The 16,515-nt window shown below is 36.8% G+C and overlaps 2 protein-coding genes across 3 annotated transcripts in view; one reads left to right on the forward strand and one right to left on the reverse strand.

Annotated features, from left to right (window-relative positions):
- Positions 1-95: 95 nt before the first annotated feature.
- nfs1 (NFS1 cysteine desulfurase) lies at positions 96-6,145 on the forward strand. The gene is made up of 13 exons (XM_039694593.2): positions 96-424; positions 637-713; positions 833-949; positions 1,075-1,158; positions 1,325-1,477; positions 2,523-2,616; positions 2,703-2,837; positions 2,909-3,066; positions 3,160-3,265; positions 3,354-3,435; positions 4,921-5,004; positions 5,150-5,239; positions 5,444-6,145. The coding sequence occupies exons 1-13, from the start codon at positions 316-318 to the stop codon at positions 5,505-5,507; spliced, it is 1,353 nt and encodes a 450-aa protein (XP_039550527.1). The 5' UTR covers positions 96-315; the 3' UTR covers positions 5,508-6,145.
- Positions 5,929-16,515, reverse strand: part of dvl1b (dishevelled segment polarity protein 1b) — a 52,572-nt gene continuing 41,985 nt past the window's right edge. For both annotated transcript variants that reach the window (XM_089124965.1, XM_089124966.1), the window contains exons 13-15: positions 12,164-12,331; positions 11,851-12,069; positions 5,929-8,285 (exon numbers count right to left, since the gene is read on the reverse strand). In XM_089124965.1, the coding sequence (XP_088981091.1) occupies positions 7,786-8,285; positions 11,851-12,069; positions 12,164-12,331 (887 nt within the window). In that variant the 3' untranslated portion in view covers positions 5,929-7,785. The remainder of the gene's footprint in view (positions 8,286-11,850; positions 12,070-12,163; positions 12,332-16,515) is intronic.

Consider the following 16,515-nt stretch of genomic DNA (forward strand, 5'->3'; position numbering starts at 1 on the left):
TTTCAACCAATTGACTCCGTTAACGACACAAAAACCCGCCCACATGAGACACCGATAACCAATGAGAGTTATAACAACAGACGTCCCGCCCCAGCTGTATGTGCGTCTTGTGTAAGAATCCCCGAATGTTTTTGAGAGCTTATGACACACTGCTTTATGGCGATATAGCGGGCATGTTTTCTCTTCTGAAGTTGCGCGAATAATATTGTTATTTATCTGACGGGCTATTTGTTTGAAGAAGGCTTTGAAAGAAGCTATTTTAATAGCAGCTACATCTATAATCGTTTATATTGATAACCCTGTGATTGCATAAACATGATGAACAGGACATTATCGAGAAAACTTCTGGGCTCCATGTGTGGGATCTCCAGCCCTCGACTGAGGTTCGCTCAAACCGCTGCGAACACTGTGCAAATCCAGAAAGGTAAAGTTTTAGTTCATCTTATTCTCTAGTCTAGAGACCGACAGTGACGCAGTTGAGTTGAGCGTGTGTACTCGAGGAGTCTTTGCTAATATACATTAACACACTTGCAATACATGCAAATACATGCTTGACTTCCTTGTATGACTCTATTTATTCCAAATGTCACTGTAACTTTTAGTGCTGATGATAAACATGTCCATCTTATTCCACAGAGTTGATCAAAACTAGGGAGCTTGAAAAGGATGAGCTGAGACCTCTGTATATGGACTTTCAGGCCACCACACCCATGGTACCCAATTATAATGCCATTTAGTTCAATTACTATTCATACTCGTGAATCTAGTGCATGAGAACATTTCTTGGACTCATGTCTTGCATTGTTTTCATTGTTTACATCTGATGCAACAGGACCCAAGGGTTTTGGATGCCATGCTCCCTTATCAAGTGAATTACTACGGCAACCCACATTCCAGGACTCATGCTTATGGATGGGAGAGTGAGAGTGCAATGGAAAAAGCAAGAAAAGTAAGTCTTTATCCTTCATAAAAACCGAGAGCTGAGAGCTTTATTTATGAATATCAAAGCATAATATTTAGGTTTAGCTAAAAATGCACTGTTTACTGGAACACCACTGTTTATTTCCTCTTCAGCAAATAGCAGATCTTATTGGTGCTGACCCGAGGGAGATCGTGTTCACCAGTGGTGCTACTGAGTCCAACAATATGTCAATCAAAGTAAGTATGCCATTACTGTTAGGAAAGATTAGGATTAGGAGGAAGTGGAACACTGGGGCACAGATGACTTGGCATTTCCTAAAATAATCAAATAGGTGAAGTTTATATAGGATCCACTGCATTAGTTATTAAAAATGGCAAAAAATCGTTCTTTTCTTGTCTTTAGGGTGTGGCTCGGTTTTATAAAGCTAAGAAAAAGCACGTTATTACCACCCAGACGGAACACAAGTGTGTGCTGGACTCTTGTCGTGTTCTGGAGGCAGAGGGTTTTGATATAACGTATTTACCTGTGAAAAATAATGGGCTGATTGACCTGAAGGTAAGCTTTCTTTTGGGGGAATAATTACATTTATTTTGCTTTTCAAATAAGTTTCAGACACTCATCTGTTCTCACATTGTTTAACAGGGAGTCCCAAATTGATTAAAACTATGTTGAAATAATGTTTTTATGGATGTCACAATAGATTGCAATACTATTGGGGGTAGATAGTGGCACATTACACACAAAAAATAAAATCAAAATTTGTAATTAGTTTGTGTTCTTATTATATTTTAATGATCTGCAAGACTTTTTTAAAATGGTTTTGGAATGTTATATTTATATATATATGATCAGCATTTTCACTGGCCAAAATTTTCACATTGTTAACATGGGGGAAAACTGCCCTATAGATAATTTTTTTATATTATCTCATAATTTGGCAGCAAGTATATTAGCTGCTTTCAAGACCTGACACAGGGATCCATTATACTGTAAAATGTACATTTTCTTCCTCAACTGCTTACATCCACTTAAAACATAACTTATTGGGTTTATGTGAATATTCGCCAAGACAGGCATTTTGACGTGTGTATTTGACTGTTTAAGTGCAATAAGCAGCGAAAAAGACCTCTAATTAGTACTGGCTTTATGTGCACGCACTTCGGGTGTGAGCACCAAATCTGTGGGAATGAGTGAAATTATGCACAAAATGCGCAGTCCTAGTCCAAAATTCAAGTCCTCAACAATATTCATCCTTCAGCAAATGAAATGAGTGAGTGAGCAGAGGTGGGTTTGTGTGTAACAAGAGAGAGAGAGAAGCTGGTATTGTGTATCTATTCTGCAGAAAATGAGTATTGGAAGCCTTTCAGATATTTCAGTATTGATACATATGGATATTTTTGGCAACACTACATTGCACTTGGTTTGTTATTTCAGATGCTTTTTTAAAAGACTACAATTGAAAAATGTACATATTATACATAAATTCAACCCACCAAATTGGCTAGTAGGAGTGACTGTGTTAAGCCACCGCTAAAATCCACCCGCATTTGGCAGGTGTTAATGTCAAGTCCTGTATTTATCTTATATTTTGCTTCCTCAGCTATTAGAGGAAACGATCCGTCCTGATACAAGCTTGGTGTCCGTAATGACTATTAACAACGAGATTGGTGTCAAACAGCCAGTCAAAGAAATAGGTAACCTTTATTATCTACATTATTCTTGAAATAAATACCTGTCAGGCTTCATTTCATCTATATCAAGGATCTTTTTTTGATTTCAGGTCATCTGTGTAGGTCCAAAAATGTGTTCTTTCACACTGATGCTGCTCAGGCTGTTGGAAAGATCCCTGTTGATGTCGTTGACTGGAAAGTGGACCTGATGTCCATCAGCGGCCATAAGATCTACGGGCCCAAAGGTAGCGCATTCTACATTTAAATGCACAATGGTTGCATTATCCAAAATATATTAATTACTTGTGTTTATTAGGAGTTGGGGCTTTGTACGTCAGGAGAAGACCCAGAGTTCGTATTGAGCCTTTGCAGAGCGGAGGGGGTCAGGAAAGGGGTCTGCGTTCAGGGACCGTCCCAACACCTCTAGCCGTAGGTCTCGGAGCCGCCTGTGAGATCGCCCAGCAGGAGTTAGAGGTAGAGTTGGAAAAAGTGCTTGTTTTTTTTGCTACTGCTAATCTAAGTTTACGTGTTACTTACATGCAGGTTTAATGTCCTGTTTATTCTCAGTACGATCACAAGCGTGTGACATTGCTTGCTAATCGCCTAATTCAGAAGATCATGTCTGAGATTCCTGATGTTGTGATGAATGGAGACCCAGATCAGAGATACCCAGGTGAGACTGGACTGTCCAGGTGTCAATTTTCCTTTGTAAGGATCAAAGTTGACTTGGGTTTGTAATCTTAAATGCTTTCCTCCTTCAGGATGCATTAATTTATCCTTTTCCTACGTTGAGGGGGAGAGTCTATTGATGGCATTAAAAGATGTTGCACTTTCATCTGGAAGGTTAGTAGTTTAAATGTCTAACCAGGGTTTATAAATATGCAGACAAGAGCAAACATTGTTCATTTACATGTACTCCCCACATGGTTGAAATATTATCCTTTTACTAAAACTATTAGAAATATTTTTGTTCATCAGGTTTCGTTTGACTGTCGTGCACACACACACACAGGAGTAGGAGCATGCAGTCATTTATTAAATTGCAACACCTGAAAAACATAATGAACGAACCACACCCCTTAGACTCACACCCCCTTAGTCAACAGTCATAATAAGAGCACATTCAAGGTCACCAATGTTCAGCAGAAATAATAAAATATAATTATTAGATTTAAATGTATTTGTATATTGTTGCCAAGGCTACATTTTGAATTTTGTACATTTTAAACTGTAAAGATGAAGAGCTAAAATTACTAACTGGAAATAAATAAATTACTAAAAATGATAGTAAAAAATAAATTAAACCTGCATAGTAATGTTTAGAATAAAATAAAAACATTTGTAACAATGTGAATTTTTTTTTTTTTGCAAAATTTTTTAAAATGATATGGTAACTGAAAATATAAAGTTTATATGAATATAAACTAAAAACTAATTCCAAAAAAATGTGTTTATATTTATATATACATAAATACATATGTGCTAAAATAACACACATACAAATAAACCTGAATAGTAATGTTTATTATAAAATAAAAAAGCACATTGCAAAATTATTAAAAATGATAATGATAACTGAAAATATAAAACTAAAAGCAATATATATATATATATATATATATATATGAAGAGTTCAGATGCAAAAGCCTCTAAATGCCATTTGAAATTTTCTTCTTTATTGATGATTTTTATCAAATTTGTATATTTAAGTTCAGTAATTTCACTTAAATAACAATTAATAGGTAATTATCATTGCCATTTAAGTGAAATCACTGAACTTAAATATACAAGCTTGATAAAAATCATCATTAAAGAAGAAAATTTCAAATGGCATTTAGAGGCTTTTGCATCTGAACTCTTCATATATTCCCAGTCATTTGTGATTACATGATAAGGTTTTGTAAAAAATATTAATATTAAACATTCCCATTTACTAGCATTTCCCATTTCCAAAACATTTACTATGTATATGTGTATGTATGTATATATATATATATATATATATATATATATATATATATACACACACACACACACTAAAATGCTAGTAAAAAAATGCAAAAGATTACAGTATCTCATGGGAAAATATTATGATTTTCATTTATTTCAGATTTAAAGATTTTACATAACTGTTATTGGTATTTTATTGATTGATTGTTTGTTTATCTTTGTAGAGATAATGTTAAATTATTATATACAATTAGTTGAAATATTATTGTTATTATGATTATTTTAAATGTTATTACTTACTGTAGAAAATATATGCCTTGATGCTGATATGATGAAAGTCTTCATGGATGCAGTGACTTGAGTGTGTTCTTGTTGCAGCGCCTGCACGTCTGCTTCCCTGGAGCCCTCATATGTTCTCAGAGCAATTGGGACAGATGAGGACTTGGCACACTCTTCTATTCGGTGTGTAGTTTTTACATCAGTCGAAATGTTTATTGTGCTTTTGTGTTGCTTTATCTAAAGTCTCAGTTCTCAGTGCAGCATGGATCCTGCTTGAAGCATGGGCACACGTACTGTATAATAATAAGGGATCTGACGTTTTTCTCAGATTTGGAATTGGCAGATTCACCACAGAGGAGGAAGTGGACTACACAGCGGACAAGTGCATTCACCACGTCAGGCGGCTGAGGGAGATGAGGTGAGCTATACATGAGTCTGACCTGGCATCCCACATCATGGGAAATATGGGAATGTTTAATATTAATATTTTTTACAAATCCTCATCATGTAATCAAGAATCGTATAATAATATAATCGTATTAGTCAACTTAAAACCCATGAATTTTCTTTGGGAAAATAAGGAAGGTTATAACCTGCTTTGTCCTTTTTTGTTGTCTATTAGTCCATTATGGGAAATGGTCCAGGAGGGCATTGACATTAAGAGCATCAAATGGACCCAGCACTAAATCATTCTCCTAGGATGAAGTATGAAGACCTGCTGTGCTGTAAATATTTATTCTGTACAGCTTTATTAAGCCGCCATACTCAGAATCCTTAGACCTTATTCCCTAAAAAAAACACGCACAATACTATTTCTCAATTTAGGAGCTTTGAACTGTATGTGGAGATTTTAAGTGCACTTGGATGACTTGCAGAGGTTACAGAGGTGTGGATTTGAGGTGTCAGTTCTTTTGATATATATTATGTTTACAGTTGCTCTGTGTGTTTAAATCCCTCAAAATATAATCTCAAAAGATGTCTGATAATGAACATGCATTTTGTGTTCCAGCAAATCATAATATAAACTTCAGAATACTTTAGGGGTGCCACATTGTCCTTTGTCATTCCTGGTGGTTTTATTACAGGAGCGGTTTTAGGCAAGTCAAATGTGAATTCCAGGTTAGTTTGTGTAAAGGTTTTCTTGAAATAAAGGACAACAATGGAGAGTAGGTGTCATTTAAATTCACCTGCCCATTAGAAGTGTATTGCATACGACTTTATGCTTATTGTCAAGTATAGGCGTCTTCCACGATTGTGATTGACAAATTCTGTAGTGTCTTTGTTTTATTCAAGAATATGTTGTACTAATAAATATCCAAACCAATTGTTTTTTCTAATCGTTTATTTCAGACAGTTTCACTTACAGAAGGTCAGACAAATACAACACAAACAAAATGAGATTTAGAAAACTGCTTTAAAATTACAAACACACAAGAGTCCAATTTATATCTTACATAAATACAAAAAAGGCATGACCAGAAGCTCTGTACATATACTTTATACAATTATCTATTTTCATATATACAATAAAAATGAACTTTGTACAGCAGTTTTTGCCCAGTCTTACTAAGACAAAAAATTAGACACCACATCTAAAGACGGAGATTCACAATAAAAGCGCAGATCAGATCTTGTAAAAGTGCCAATTTGACGGTTTATCTTGAGCGACAGTCCTCAAATGGTTAAATACTACACATACAGTAGTACACACAGTCCATGTGCTAAGTGGTCTCCTTCATTTAGTTCCCTTAAACAAGCTTTTTGAGCAAAAATGTTCTCTTTGAGACACTGATGAACAGCTTACCAGCACGAGATATCGCATCATACGACTGACACATTATTCCAGGGGCAAAAGACAATATTTAAGAAGATCTTACGTAAGAGAATATTACTAATTTCTATTTTACTAATTGGTAATTAATTACCAATTTGTTTTGTGCATCCACACCATAAGTGCTGCTTTTGAATTACCCTGATATCTTTTTTATTTCCTGAAAATACATTTTTTTTCTAGCTAGTGTTTCATAGCCAAGAGAGTCATAACAGTGTCATGCTACCATGTTCCCAACCTAGTAACAATGTGCACCAAAAATGAAACTACAATTTTACAACAAGATTGTTTTAAATAGAGTTTGAAAAGGAAAAAACACAACATGAAAATACTTGTTTGACCGTTGCTGGATCTTAAAGGTGATCAGTAGCCTAGTCTCTTTAAGGGCAGCTTTGGAAAGGACTAACAGCTCCTGACCAGCAGAGGGCATTGTCTGATTGTCTTTACCTTTTGCTAATGTGCCTGCTGGTGTTTTTTTTATTGCTAAAATGGTTAATACTGGTCTTAAATTTTGTGCTGAGCCTAATGTGTAATGTAACATCAGCCATTACTAAACATTAGTTTGATTTTTATTTTATAAATTGGGTGCTTTGTTTGGTTGCTATACTTTCAGATACTTTCAGAAGTTTGGGGTCAGTAAGTTTTTTTGTTTGTTTTTTTCTAAAGAAATTAACACTATTAAATGAATAATATTATTTAACAAGGATGCATTAAATTGATCAAAAATGACAGTAAATACATTTATAATGTTAAACAGCATTGATGATAATAAGAAAGGTTTCTTGAGCACCAAATCACATGATCCCGAAGACTGGAGTAATGATGCTGAAAATTAAGCTTTGCCATTACAGAGAAAAAAGATGAGTTATTATTCACAATATTACTGTATTTTTTGATCACATAAACGCAGCCTTGCTGAGAAGAGACAAAACCTTACAGACCCTTAAGAATAGTAGTGTATGCAGATATGTTTTCCCTCCGCTCAACACATGATTATCTTAACAAATGATCCTCAATCTTCCACACAAACTTGACTACAGTACGGCCACATGTGCTGTTGGTGAAAGTGAGCATGTATTAATGGCACTCATCATGTGAGATTACAGAATTGATTATAATATTTGTTCCTCAGATTACATTATGTCCACAAAAAACTCACAAGGGTTTCCCATGGCATGCTGGAAGGACTGGCGACTAGCGGTGAGTTCAGGTGGTACGGTCCCTATCTCCCTGACTGGTGGGGCCCCAGGGGGCCCGCTGCTGATAGCACCCTTAGGGGTCAATCTGGCCAGGCTGTAGGGAGGAGGCAGGCCCGGGGGCCCGTAAGAGGAGGCGTGGCTCCGTTCGCTGAGTGCACAGGAGGTGTGGCCGTACTTGGAGAAGGGAGTGTGGCTGTAGGAGAAGGACGTGCGACTGTGCTGGGAAGGGACTCGGGAATGAGTGTGGCTGCGAGATGAGAGAGTATGGCTACGGTGGCTCAACTGGCTGGCTGAACGCTCAACCCGCCTCCCACCTGGTCTGTTGCCTGAATCCGATTCGCTGCCGCCGCTGCCTGCTGCTTTGCGGTCCTTGTCCCTCGGCACGGGCCGCTGGCTCCTCCCAACGCTAGGGTTGGAACTACTGCTTCGACTTCCTGGAAAATGAAAAGAAGTGGTAATATGGAGAACAAAGGAAAGAAGTAAATCAGCCTAATGCATTTTTTTTTAATCTTTACATGCTTTTTACAGAAGGTAAAACAAAAGTTTGCAATGACCAAAACATTTGCTTCAGGTAAGTCTGGTTGAGGAAAGCAGGGAAAACAAATACTGAATGCAAATAATAAAATTCAACTAACTATACTACCTTTCAAAAGTTTGGGGTCAGTAAGATTTTTTAAAAATGTATTTGAAAAGAAGTCTCATGTTCACTCAAGGCTGCATTTATTTAATGAAAAATATAATAAAAAGGAAAAACAAACTACTGACCCCAAACCTTTAAACAGTAGTGTATATAATTAAAAAAAAAGAATATATTTTGTTTTCTTTGTCCAGTGAAACTAGAACTAGAAGCTAACCAAATTATGCAGATAACAAGGAAAATTAGTGATGTGGCTTCAACCCCCAAAAACCATAAACAACATTATGCAAAATGAAAAAAAAAAGGAAATGCAATTTGCCAATGCAATTTTTGTTAATATTAATAAATGATAATGTTTGACTTAAACAATTTAGTAACTGTGAAGACAAACGTACAATCTGGATCTTTCAGGTAGACCAGTTGAGAAGCCCTGAATCTGATCTAGAACTAATCAGTGCTTCATCCTTCAGCAACTGAAGTAAAGTCAGAGAAGCACTAACATATAATGACAAATGTTCTGCATTTCTCTCACTTCGAACACACTTCAAAGAGAATAATTAAAGTATGATGAAAAATAATGGCAATTAAAGAGCTGATGAAATGCATCCATCAGATGTGCAATTAAAACTGGATGACATGACACTGGAGTCAAATGACAGTGCAAATGAGTTCATGAGGTGCTGCATCTTGAATTTAAAACAGTCAAACTTCAAACAAAGCATGGCAAAGCTTTCCACATACACATGTGGGATCTACATTGATTTTGTCATGTTTATTCCCTATTGTGTATGCAGTTCATTTGTGTGGCCGCTTTATCCACAACACAGGACATGCTGAGAAATACAGAGACGAGAGGCGCGGCAGCAGGACAGATCCAGCAACAGAAATACCCCAGTCATGGAGGGAGACAGACATGACCGTAAGAGGGGTCAGTAAGAGAGAGAAAGAGGTAAGGAGGCTGCCTTACCGGACACCCCAGGGTTGGGACTACCTCCTCCATCAGTCTGCCATTGCCCAGCAGAAACGAACAGGAAACAACACAGTTATGCCGTCTGTCTGTCTGTCTGTCTGTCTTATTACCAGAAGCTCTATCAAGTACAGTTCATCCTCTCAGCCTGAATGCACTTCTGGAATTTCCTCTGGAATCTGCTCAGTTAAAATAATATCTTACATGCGCTCATGTAAGATATCTATTTACATGTTGCGATGACATGAAATATTGTGAAATCCAGGGTCATCAGGAAAGCGAAATTCGATGACATCGCATGCCATATCTATTCAAAAATAAACACTACCGTTCAAAATCAGTACGATTTTAATACTGTTATTCAGCAAGAATGCATTAAATTGATCAAAAGTGCCAATAAAAAACATTTATAATATTACAAAACATTTCTATTTCAAATAAATGAAGCATCAAAGTTGAATGTAAATTTAACAAAACTATTTAATTAGCACAACTGCTTTCAACATTGATAATAATAAGAAATGTTTATTAGAATAATTTCTGATAGGGATGGTCGAAACCAAACTTTTTCTCATTCGATATGATATCGATACTTTTTGTTACAGTTTTAACGATACTGATTATTTCTTAAATCAGTATGTGATTTTTCAAAATAATGTTCATTTTCATACTTAAGTCGAATCAAATCTACATGACACTTAGTGGCCATTAATTGGAAATTTACCAGAAAAGCAAATGCGCAAAATTAAATTAAAATGTGGACAACAATAGGTGTAAATGTAATCTTGTATTTTATAATGGGATTAAATAATAATCAAGTAATTAAAATGATTATAACATAAATATGTATAAAATAAAATAATATACCATGTATCATATACCATTTTTTTTTCCTACAGGTGAAATGTAACACCACCACAATGTTATGTTTCCTTTCAGCCATTCTCTCTCAGTTTAATGCAGAAGTGTATGTCGTGTGATGCATCACGTGACACAGGCCAGCTAAATAAATTTAAAAACAAACATTAACAAAAAGTGCTGGAAACATTTGAATGTGATGCAGAAACCCACATTTTGTATAATTATCACTTTAATAGGGATGAGGGCTGTCAAACGATTAATCGCATCCAAAATAAAGGTTTGTATTTACATAATATATGTGGGTGCACTGTGTACAATTATTTTGTGTATATATATATATATATATATACACACACACATGCATGTATATTTAAGAAAAAAATATTATTTCTATATAAAATATTTATATTTATATATAAAAAAAATTATATATAAATCTATATACAGTATATATATATGAAAATATTTCTTAAATATATACAAGCATGTGTGTGTATTTATATATATAAAATAATAATACACAGTGCACCCACATATGTTATGTAAACACAAAGTTTTATTTTGGATGCGATTAATCACGATTAATCGTTTGACAGCCCTAATATGGATATTTTTTTCAAGGAATCGATATGAAATAAATCAATACTTACTATAGTATCTATATATATCGATACTCATAATATCAACGTGCCCATCCCTAACTTCTGAAGGATTATGTGACTGAAGACTGGAGCAATGGCTTTATTAAAAATATTTCACATTATTATGGTTTTTAATTTTGATCAAAAAAATGCATAGGAGTTAAACATTAAAGAATTTTATCAACACAAAACTTTTGAACGGTAATGTATATATATAGTACATAAAATCCATATATTTAAAATGTTTTTCCATATCTGCCCTAGTTTGATTTTATTTGACTGCTTTCATGGGCCTATCCATAAGTTTCAAACCACACAACACATCCGAACCTTCACTCAAGAGATGACAAATCACTCTAACTGCTCTTTACAGTAACTCAAACACACACAACAGGCTGCTGAGTTTCCTTCCTGAGCTAGTGCATGGCATGTGTGATGTGCAACAGGTGAAGGTTAATGTGAAGCAGTGGATTGAGACGGACGTGTTTGTGCACTGCATCAGCGTTGAAGGCAAAAAGCATTAGAGAATGAGATGTATATGCCAGATGAAATCATGATGAGCTGATGTCAGCTGATGGGGATCATTTTTTAAAATGAGGCCAAAAATGAAGAAGAAAAATTATCTGAGTTTTGCTTGAAACTAGAGACTAAGACACCTAAAATGGGCCGACCATATTTGAAGACAAAAAATGTAATTCTTGCTTTCAAAAACAGCTAAATGCATAATGCAGGATCAACTGTTTCAAACATTTACAACAGCCTGAAATAACGTTTATATATGAGCTAAACTACACAATCTGATCATTTCAGTACTGAGCAAGGCTAAGATTTATTTTGGAATGTCTAACTGTGATCCAGTAATATGAAGTCAAGGATGACCTTTCCCTACTTACCCTCACTGTGATGACTTCCTGCACTGCCACTGTGGAAACTGTGGCAGGGGTCGGAATATCCTGGTGGGAAACCAGAGGGCGCTGTGGAGAAGGGTGGATAGGGGAAGGGCTGGCCGCCCATGGGCCACGGGTTAGTAGACGGAGGGGGGAGAGGGGCCAATGTGTCCTGCTCTGAACCGGCACCACTCGATCCCTCATTCAAGTTTAGTGCAGCCATGTCTAAGAACAAAGGCGGAAATTATGAAGAGGTGGAAACATTCTGTTTGTGAGGATAAATAAAAAGCATGAAGGAAATGTAGAGATGTTGTTGTACTTTGGCAGAGATCTCCAAATGTGTAGTAACACTGTTCAGAGAAGGTGATCTTGTTGACAGTGTGTCTCAGATAGCCGTGTTTGAGCAGGCCGCTGGCATATTTCCTAGCATCACGCCGGTCTTTGAATCCTTCAACCCGTGAGTACAGCCAGTCTACTACATCACCTCCTGTAACATGCCAGATACAGAGAGATAAATACCTATACACCACAGTTATTACAGTTAAATAAAACCATAAAAAAATATTTAAGAAAAGTTTTACAGGTCCCACTTTATATGAAGTATCTTTATCTACAGTTACTATAACTATATCTTTATATATAGTTACTATAGTAATAACCAGGGGTGTAACAATTCGTTTTAACAACGATTCGATTTGTATCACGATTTGTGGTTGTCCATACGATTCAAGGACGATATTTGTTAATTTAGAACGATACGATCCGAAACGATTCAGTGACTTGAAAGGATTCAGTAACTTTTTAGCCAAAAATTCAACCAACGTGACTGAAATAATTACCTGAAATTGTTTAATTATTATTAGGTTATTAATATTATTAACTTGGTTAATTTTGAATTTCTATAGAATTTCCAAACCCATATATTTCCAGAAAAAACATGAACCTATTAATATTAATGATTTTTAAGTTTGAACATGCAATACAGATACATATTTAACAACTGTGACTTGAAAAATAGCTTAGAATTAAATAAAAACCACTTTTCCTAAAGTAGAACACAGTCTTCTTTTCAATGAATGATATATGCATTCTTTATAAATACTTGCATACATCATTCTTTTATTCTTTCAAGTAGACACATTTATTTGTATGAATTAAATATAATTAATCCTTATTAAAGCTATTAACAAACAGTGAATGCTTTTCTCTTTTTCTTTCGTCACAGGGTACCCCTGTCGTTTTTTGTTTTTTTTTGGGGGGGGAGGCAAAAATGGAGGCTCTAGACCCTTCCAGAGCTGATATATTGGAGCATAGGCGCCCCGAAAAAAAACGACAGGGGTACCCCTTTCGTTTTTTTTTTTGGGGTCGAAATTTTCAGTTTCTCTGATCTTCTTGAAACTCTGGATTCTGATAGAGGGCCATGAGACTTAGACCTGAGTGCAAAAATGGAGGCTCTAGCCCATTCCAGAGCTGAGATATCAAAACTCAAAAATTCGTCCCGAAAAAAAAAAGACAGTGGTACCCCTTACGTTTTTTTTTTTGGGGCGAAAAATTAAGTTTCTCCAATCTTCCCAAAACTCTGGATTCTGATAGAGGGCCATGAGACTTAGACCTGAGTGCAAAAATGGAGGCTCTAGCCCCTTCCAGAGCTGAGATATCGAAACTCAAAAATTCGGCCCGAAAAAAAAAAACGACAGTGGTACCCCTTACGGTTTTTTTTTTTGGGCGAAAAATTAAGTTTCTCTAATCTTCCCAAAACTCTGGATTCTGATAGAGGGCCATGAGACTTAGACCTGAGTGCAAAAATGGAGGCTCTAGCCCCTTCCAGAGCTGAGATATCGAAAATCAAAAATTCGACCCGAAAAAAAAAACGACAGTGGTACCCCTTACGGTTTTTTTTTTTTGGGCGAAAAATTAAGTTTCTCCAATCTTCCCAAAACTCTGGATTCTGATAGAGGGCCATGGGACTTAGACCTGAGTGCAAAAGTGGAGGCTCTAGCCCCTTCCAGAGCTGAGATATCGAAACTCAAAAATTCGGCCCGAAAAAAAAACGACAGTGGTACCCCTTACGTTTTTTTTTTTTGGGCGAAAAATTAAGTTTCTCCAATCTTCCCAAAACTCTGGATTCTGATAGAGGGCCATGAGACTTAGACCTGAGTGCAAAAATGGAGGCTCTAGCCCCTTCCAGAGCTGAGATATCGAAACTCAAAAATTCGGCCCGAAAAAAAAATGACAGTGGTACCCCTTACGTTTTTTTTTTTGGGTGAAAAATTAAGTTTCTCCAATCTTCCCAAAACTCTGGATTCTGATAGAGGGCCATGAGACTTAGACCTGAATGCAAAAATGGAGTCTCTATTCCCTTCCAGAGCTGAGATATCGAAACTCAAAAATTCGGCCCAAAAAAAAACGACAGTGGTACCCCTTACGGTTTTTTTTTTTTTGGGCGAAAAATTAAGTTTCTCCAATCTTCCCAAAACTCTGGATTCTGATAGAGGGCCATGAGACTTAGACCTGAGTGCAAAAATGGAGGCTCTAGCCCCTTCCAGAGCTGAGATATCGAGACTCAAAAATTCGGCCCGAAAAAAAAACGACAGTGGTACCCCTTACGTTTTTTTTTTTGGGTGAAAAATTAAGTTTCTCTAATCTTCCCAAAACTCTGGATTCTGATAGAGGGCCATGAGACTTAGACCTGAGTGCAAAAATGGAGGCTCTAGCCCCTTCCAGAGCTGAGATATCGAGACTCAAAAATTCGGCCCGAAAAAAAAAACGACAGTGGTACCCCTTACGTTTTTTTTTTTTTGGGCGAAAAATTAAGTTTCTCCAATCTTCCCAAAACTCTGGATTCTGATAGAGGGCCATGAGACTTAGACCTTAGTGGAAAAATGGAGGCTCTAGCCCCTTCCAGAGCTGAGATAGCGAAACTCAAAAATTCGTCCCGAAAAAAAAAACGACAGTGGTACCCCTTACGTTTTTTTTTTTTTGGGTGAAAAATTAAGTTTCTCCAATCTTCCCAAAACTCTGGATTCTGATAGAGGGCCATGAGACTTAGACCTGAGTGCAAAAATGGAGGCTCTAGCCCCTTCCAGAGCTGAGATATCGAAACTCAAAAATTCGGCCCGAAAAAAAAAACGACAGTGGTACCCCTTACGTTTTTTTTTTTTTGGGCGAAAAATTAAGTTTCTCCAATCTTCCCAAAACTCTGGATTCTGATAGAGGGCCATGAGACTTAGACCTGAGTGCAAAAATGGAGGCTCTAGCCCCTTCCAGAGCTGAGATATCGAGACTCAAAAATTCGGCCCGAAAAAAAAACGACAGTGGTACCCCTTACGTTTTTTTTTTTGGGTGAAAAATTAAGTTTCTCTAATCTTCCCAAAACTCTGGATTCTGATAGAGGGCCATGAGACTTAGACCTGAGTGCAAAAATGGAGGCTCTAGCCCCTTCCAGAGCTGAGATATCGAGACTCAAAAATTCGGCCCGAAAAAAAAAACGACAGTGGTACCCCTTACGTTTTTTTTTTTTTGGGCGAAAAATTAAGTTTCTCCAATCTTCCCAAAACTCTGGATTCTGATAGAGGGCCATGAGACTTAGACCTGAGTGGAAAAATGGAGGCTCTAGCCCCTTCCAGAGCTGAGATAGCGAAACTCAAAAATTCGTCCCGAAAAAAAAAACGACAGTGGTACCCCTTACGTTTTTTTTTTTTGGGTGAAAAATTAAGTTTCTCCAATCTTCCCAAAACTCTGGATTCTGATAGAGGGCCATGAGACTTAGACCTGAGTGCAAAAATGGAGGCTCTAGCCCCTTCCAGAGCTGAGATATCGAAACTCAAAAATTCGGCCCGAAAAAAAAAACGACAGTGGTACCCCTTACGTTTTTTTTTTTTTGGGCGAAAAATTAAGTTTCTCCAATCTTCCCAAAACTCTGGATTCTGATAGAGGGCCATGAGACTTAGACCTGAGTGCAAAAGTGGAGGCTCTAGCCCCATCCAGAGCTGAGATATCGAAACTCAAAAATTCGGCCCGAAAAAAAAACGACAGTGGTACCCCTTACGTTTTTTTTTTTTGGGCGAAAAATTAAGTTTCTCCAATCTTCCCAAAACTCTGGATTCTGATAGAGGGCCATGAGACTTAGACCTGAGTGCAAAAATGGAGGCTCTAGCCCCTTCCAGAGCTGAGATATCGAAACTCAAAAATTCGGCCCGAAAAAAAAACGACAGTGGTACCCCTTACGTTTTTTTTTTTTGGGCGAAAAATTAAGTTTCTCCAATCTTCCCAAAACTCTGGATTCTGATAGAGGGCCATGAGACTTAGACCTGAGTGCAAAAATGGAGGCTCTAGCCCCTTCCAGAGCTGAGATATCGAAACTCAAAAATTCGGCCCAAAAAAAAAACGACAGTGGTACCCCTTACGTTTTTTTTTTTGGGTGAAAAATTAAGTTTCTCTAATCTTCCCAAAACTCTGGATTCTGATAGAGGGCCATGAGACTTAGACCTGAGTGCAAAAATGGAGGCTCTAGCCCCTTCCAGAGCTGAGATATCGAAACTCAAAAATTCGGCCCGAAAAAAAAACGACAGTGGTACCCCTTACGTTTTTTTTTTTTGGGCGAAAAATTAAGTTTCTCCAATCTTCCCAAAACTCTGGATTCTGATAGAGGGCCATGAGACTTAGACCTGA

Source organism: Pimephales promelas, chromosome 21 (assembly GCF_988280905.1).
Source record: "Pimephales promelas chromosome 21, fPimPro1.hap1.1, whole genome shotgun sequence".
NCBI classification, from domain to species: Eukaryota; Metazoa; Chordata; class Actinopteri; order Cypriniformes; family Leuciscidae; genus Pimephales; species Pimephales promelas.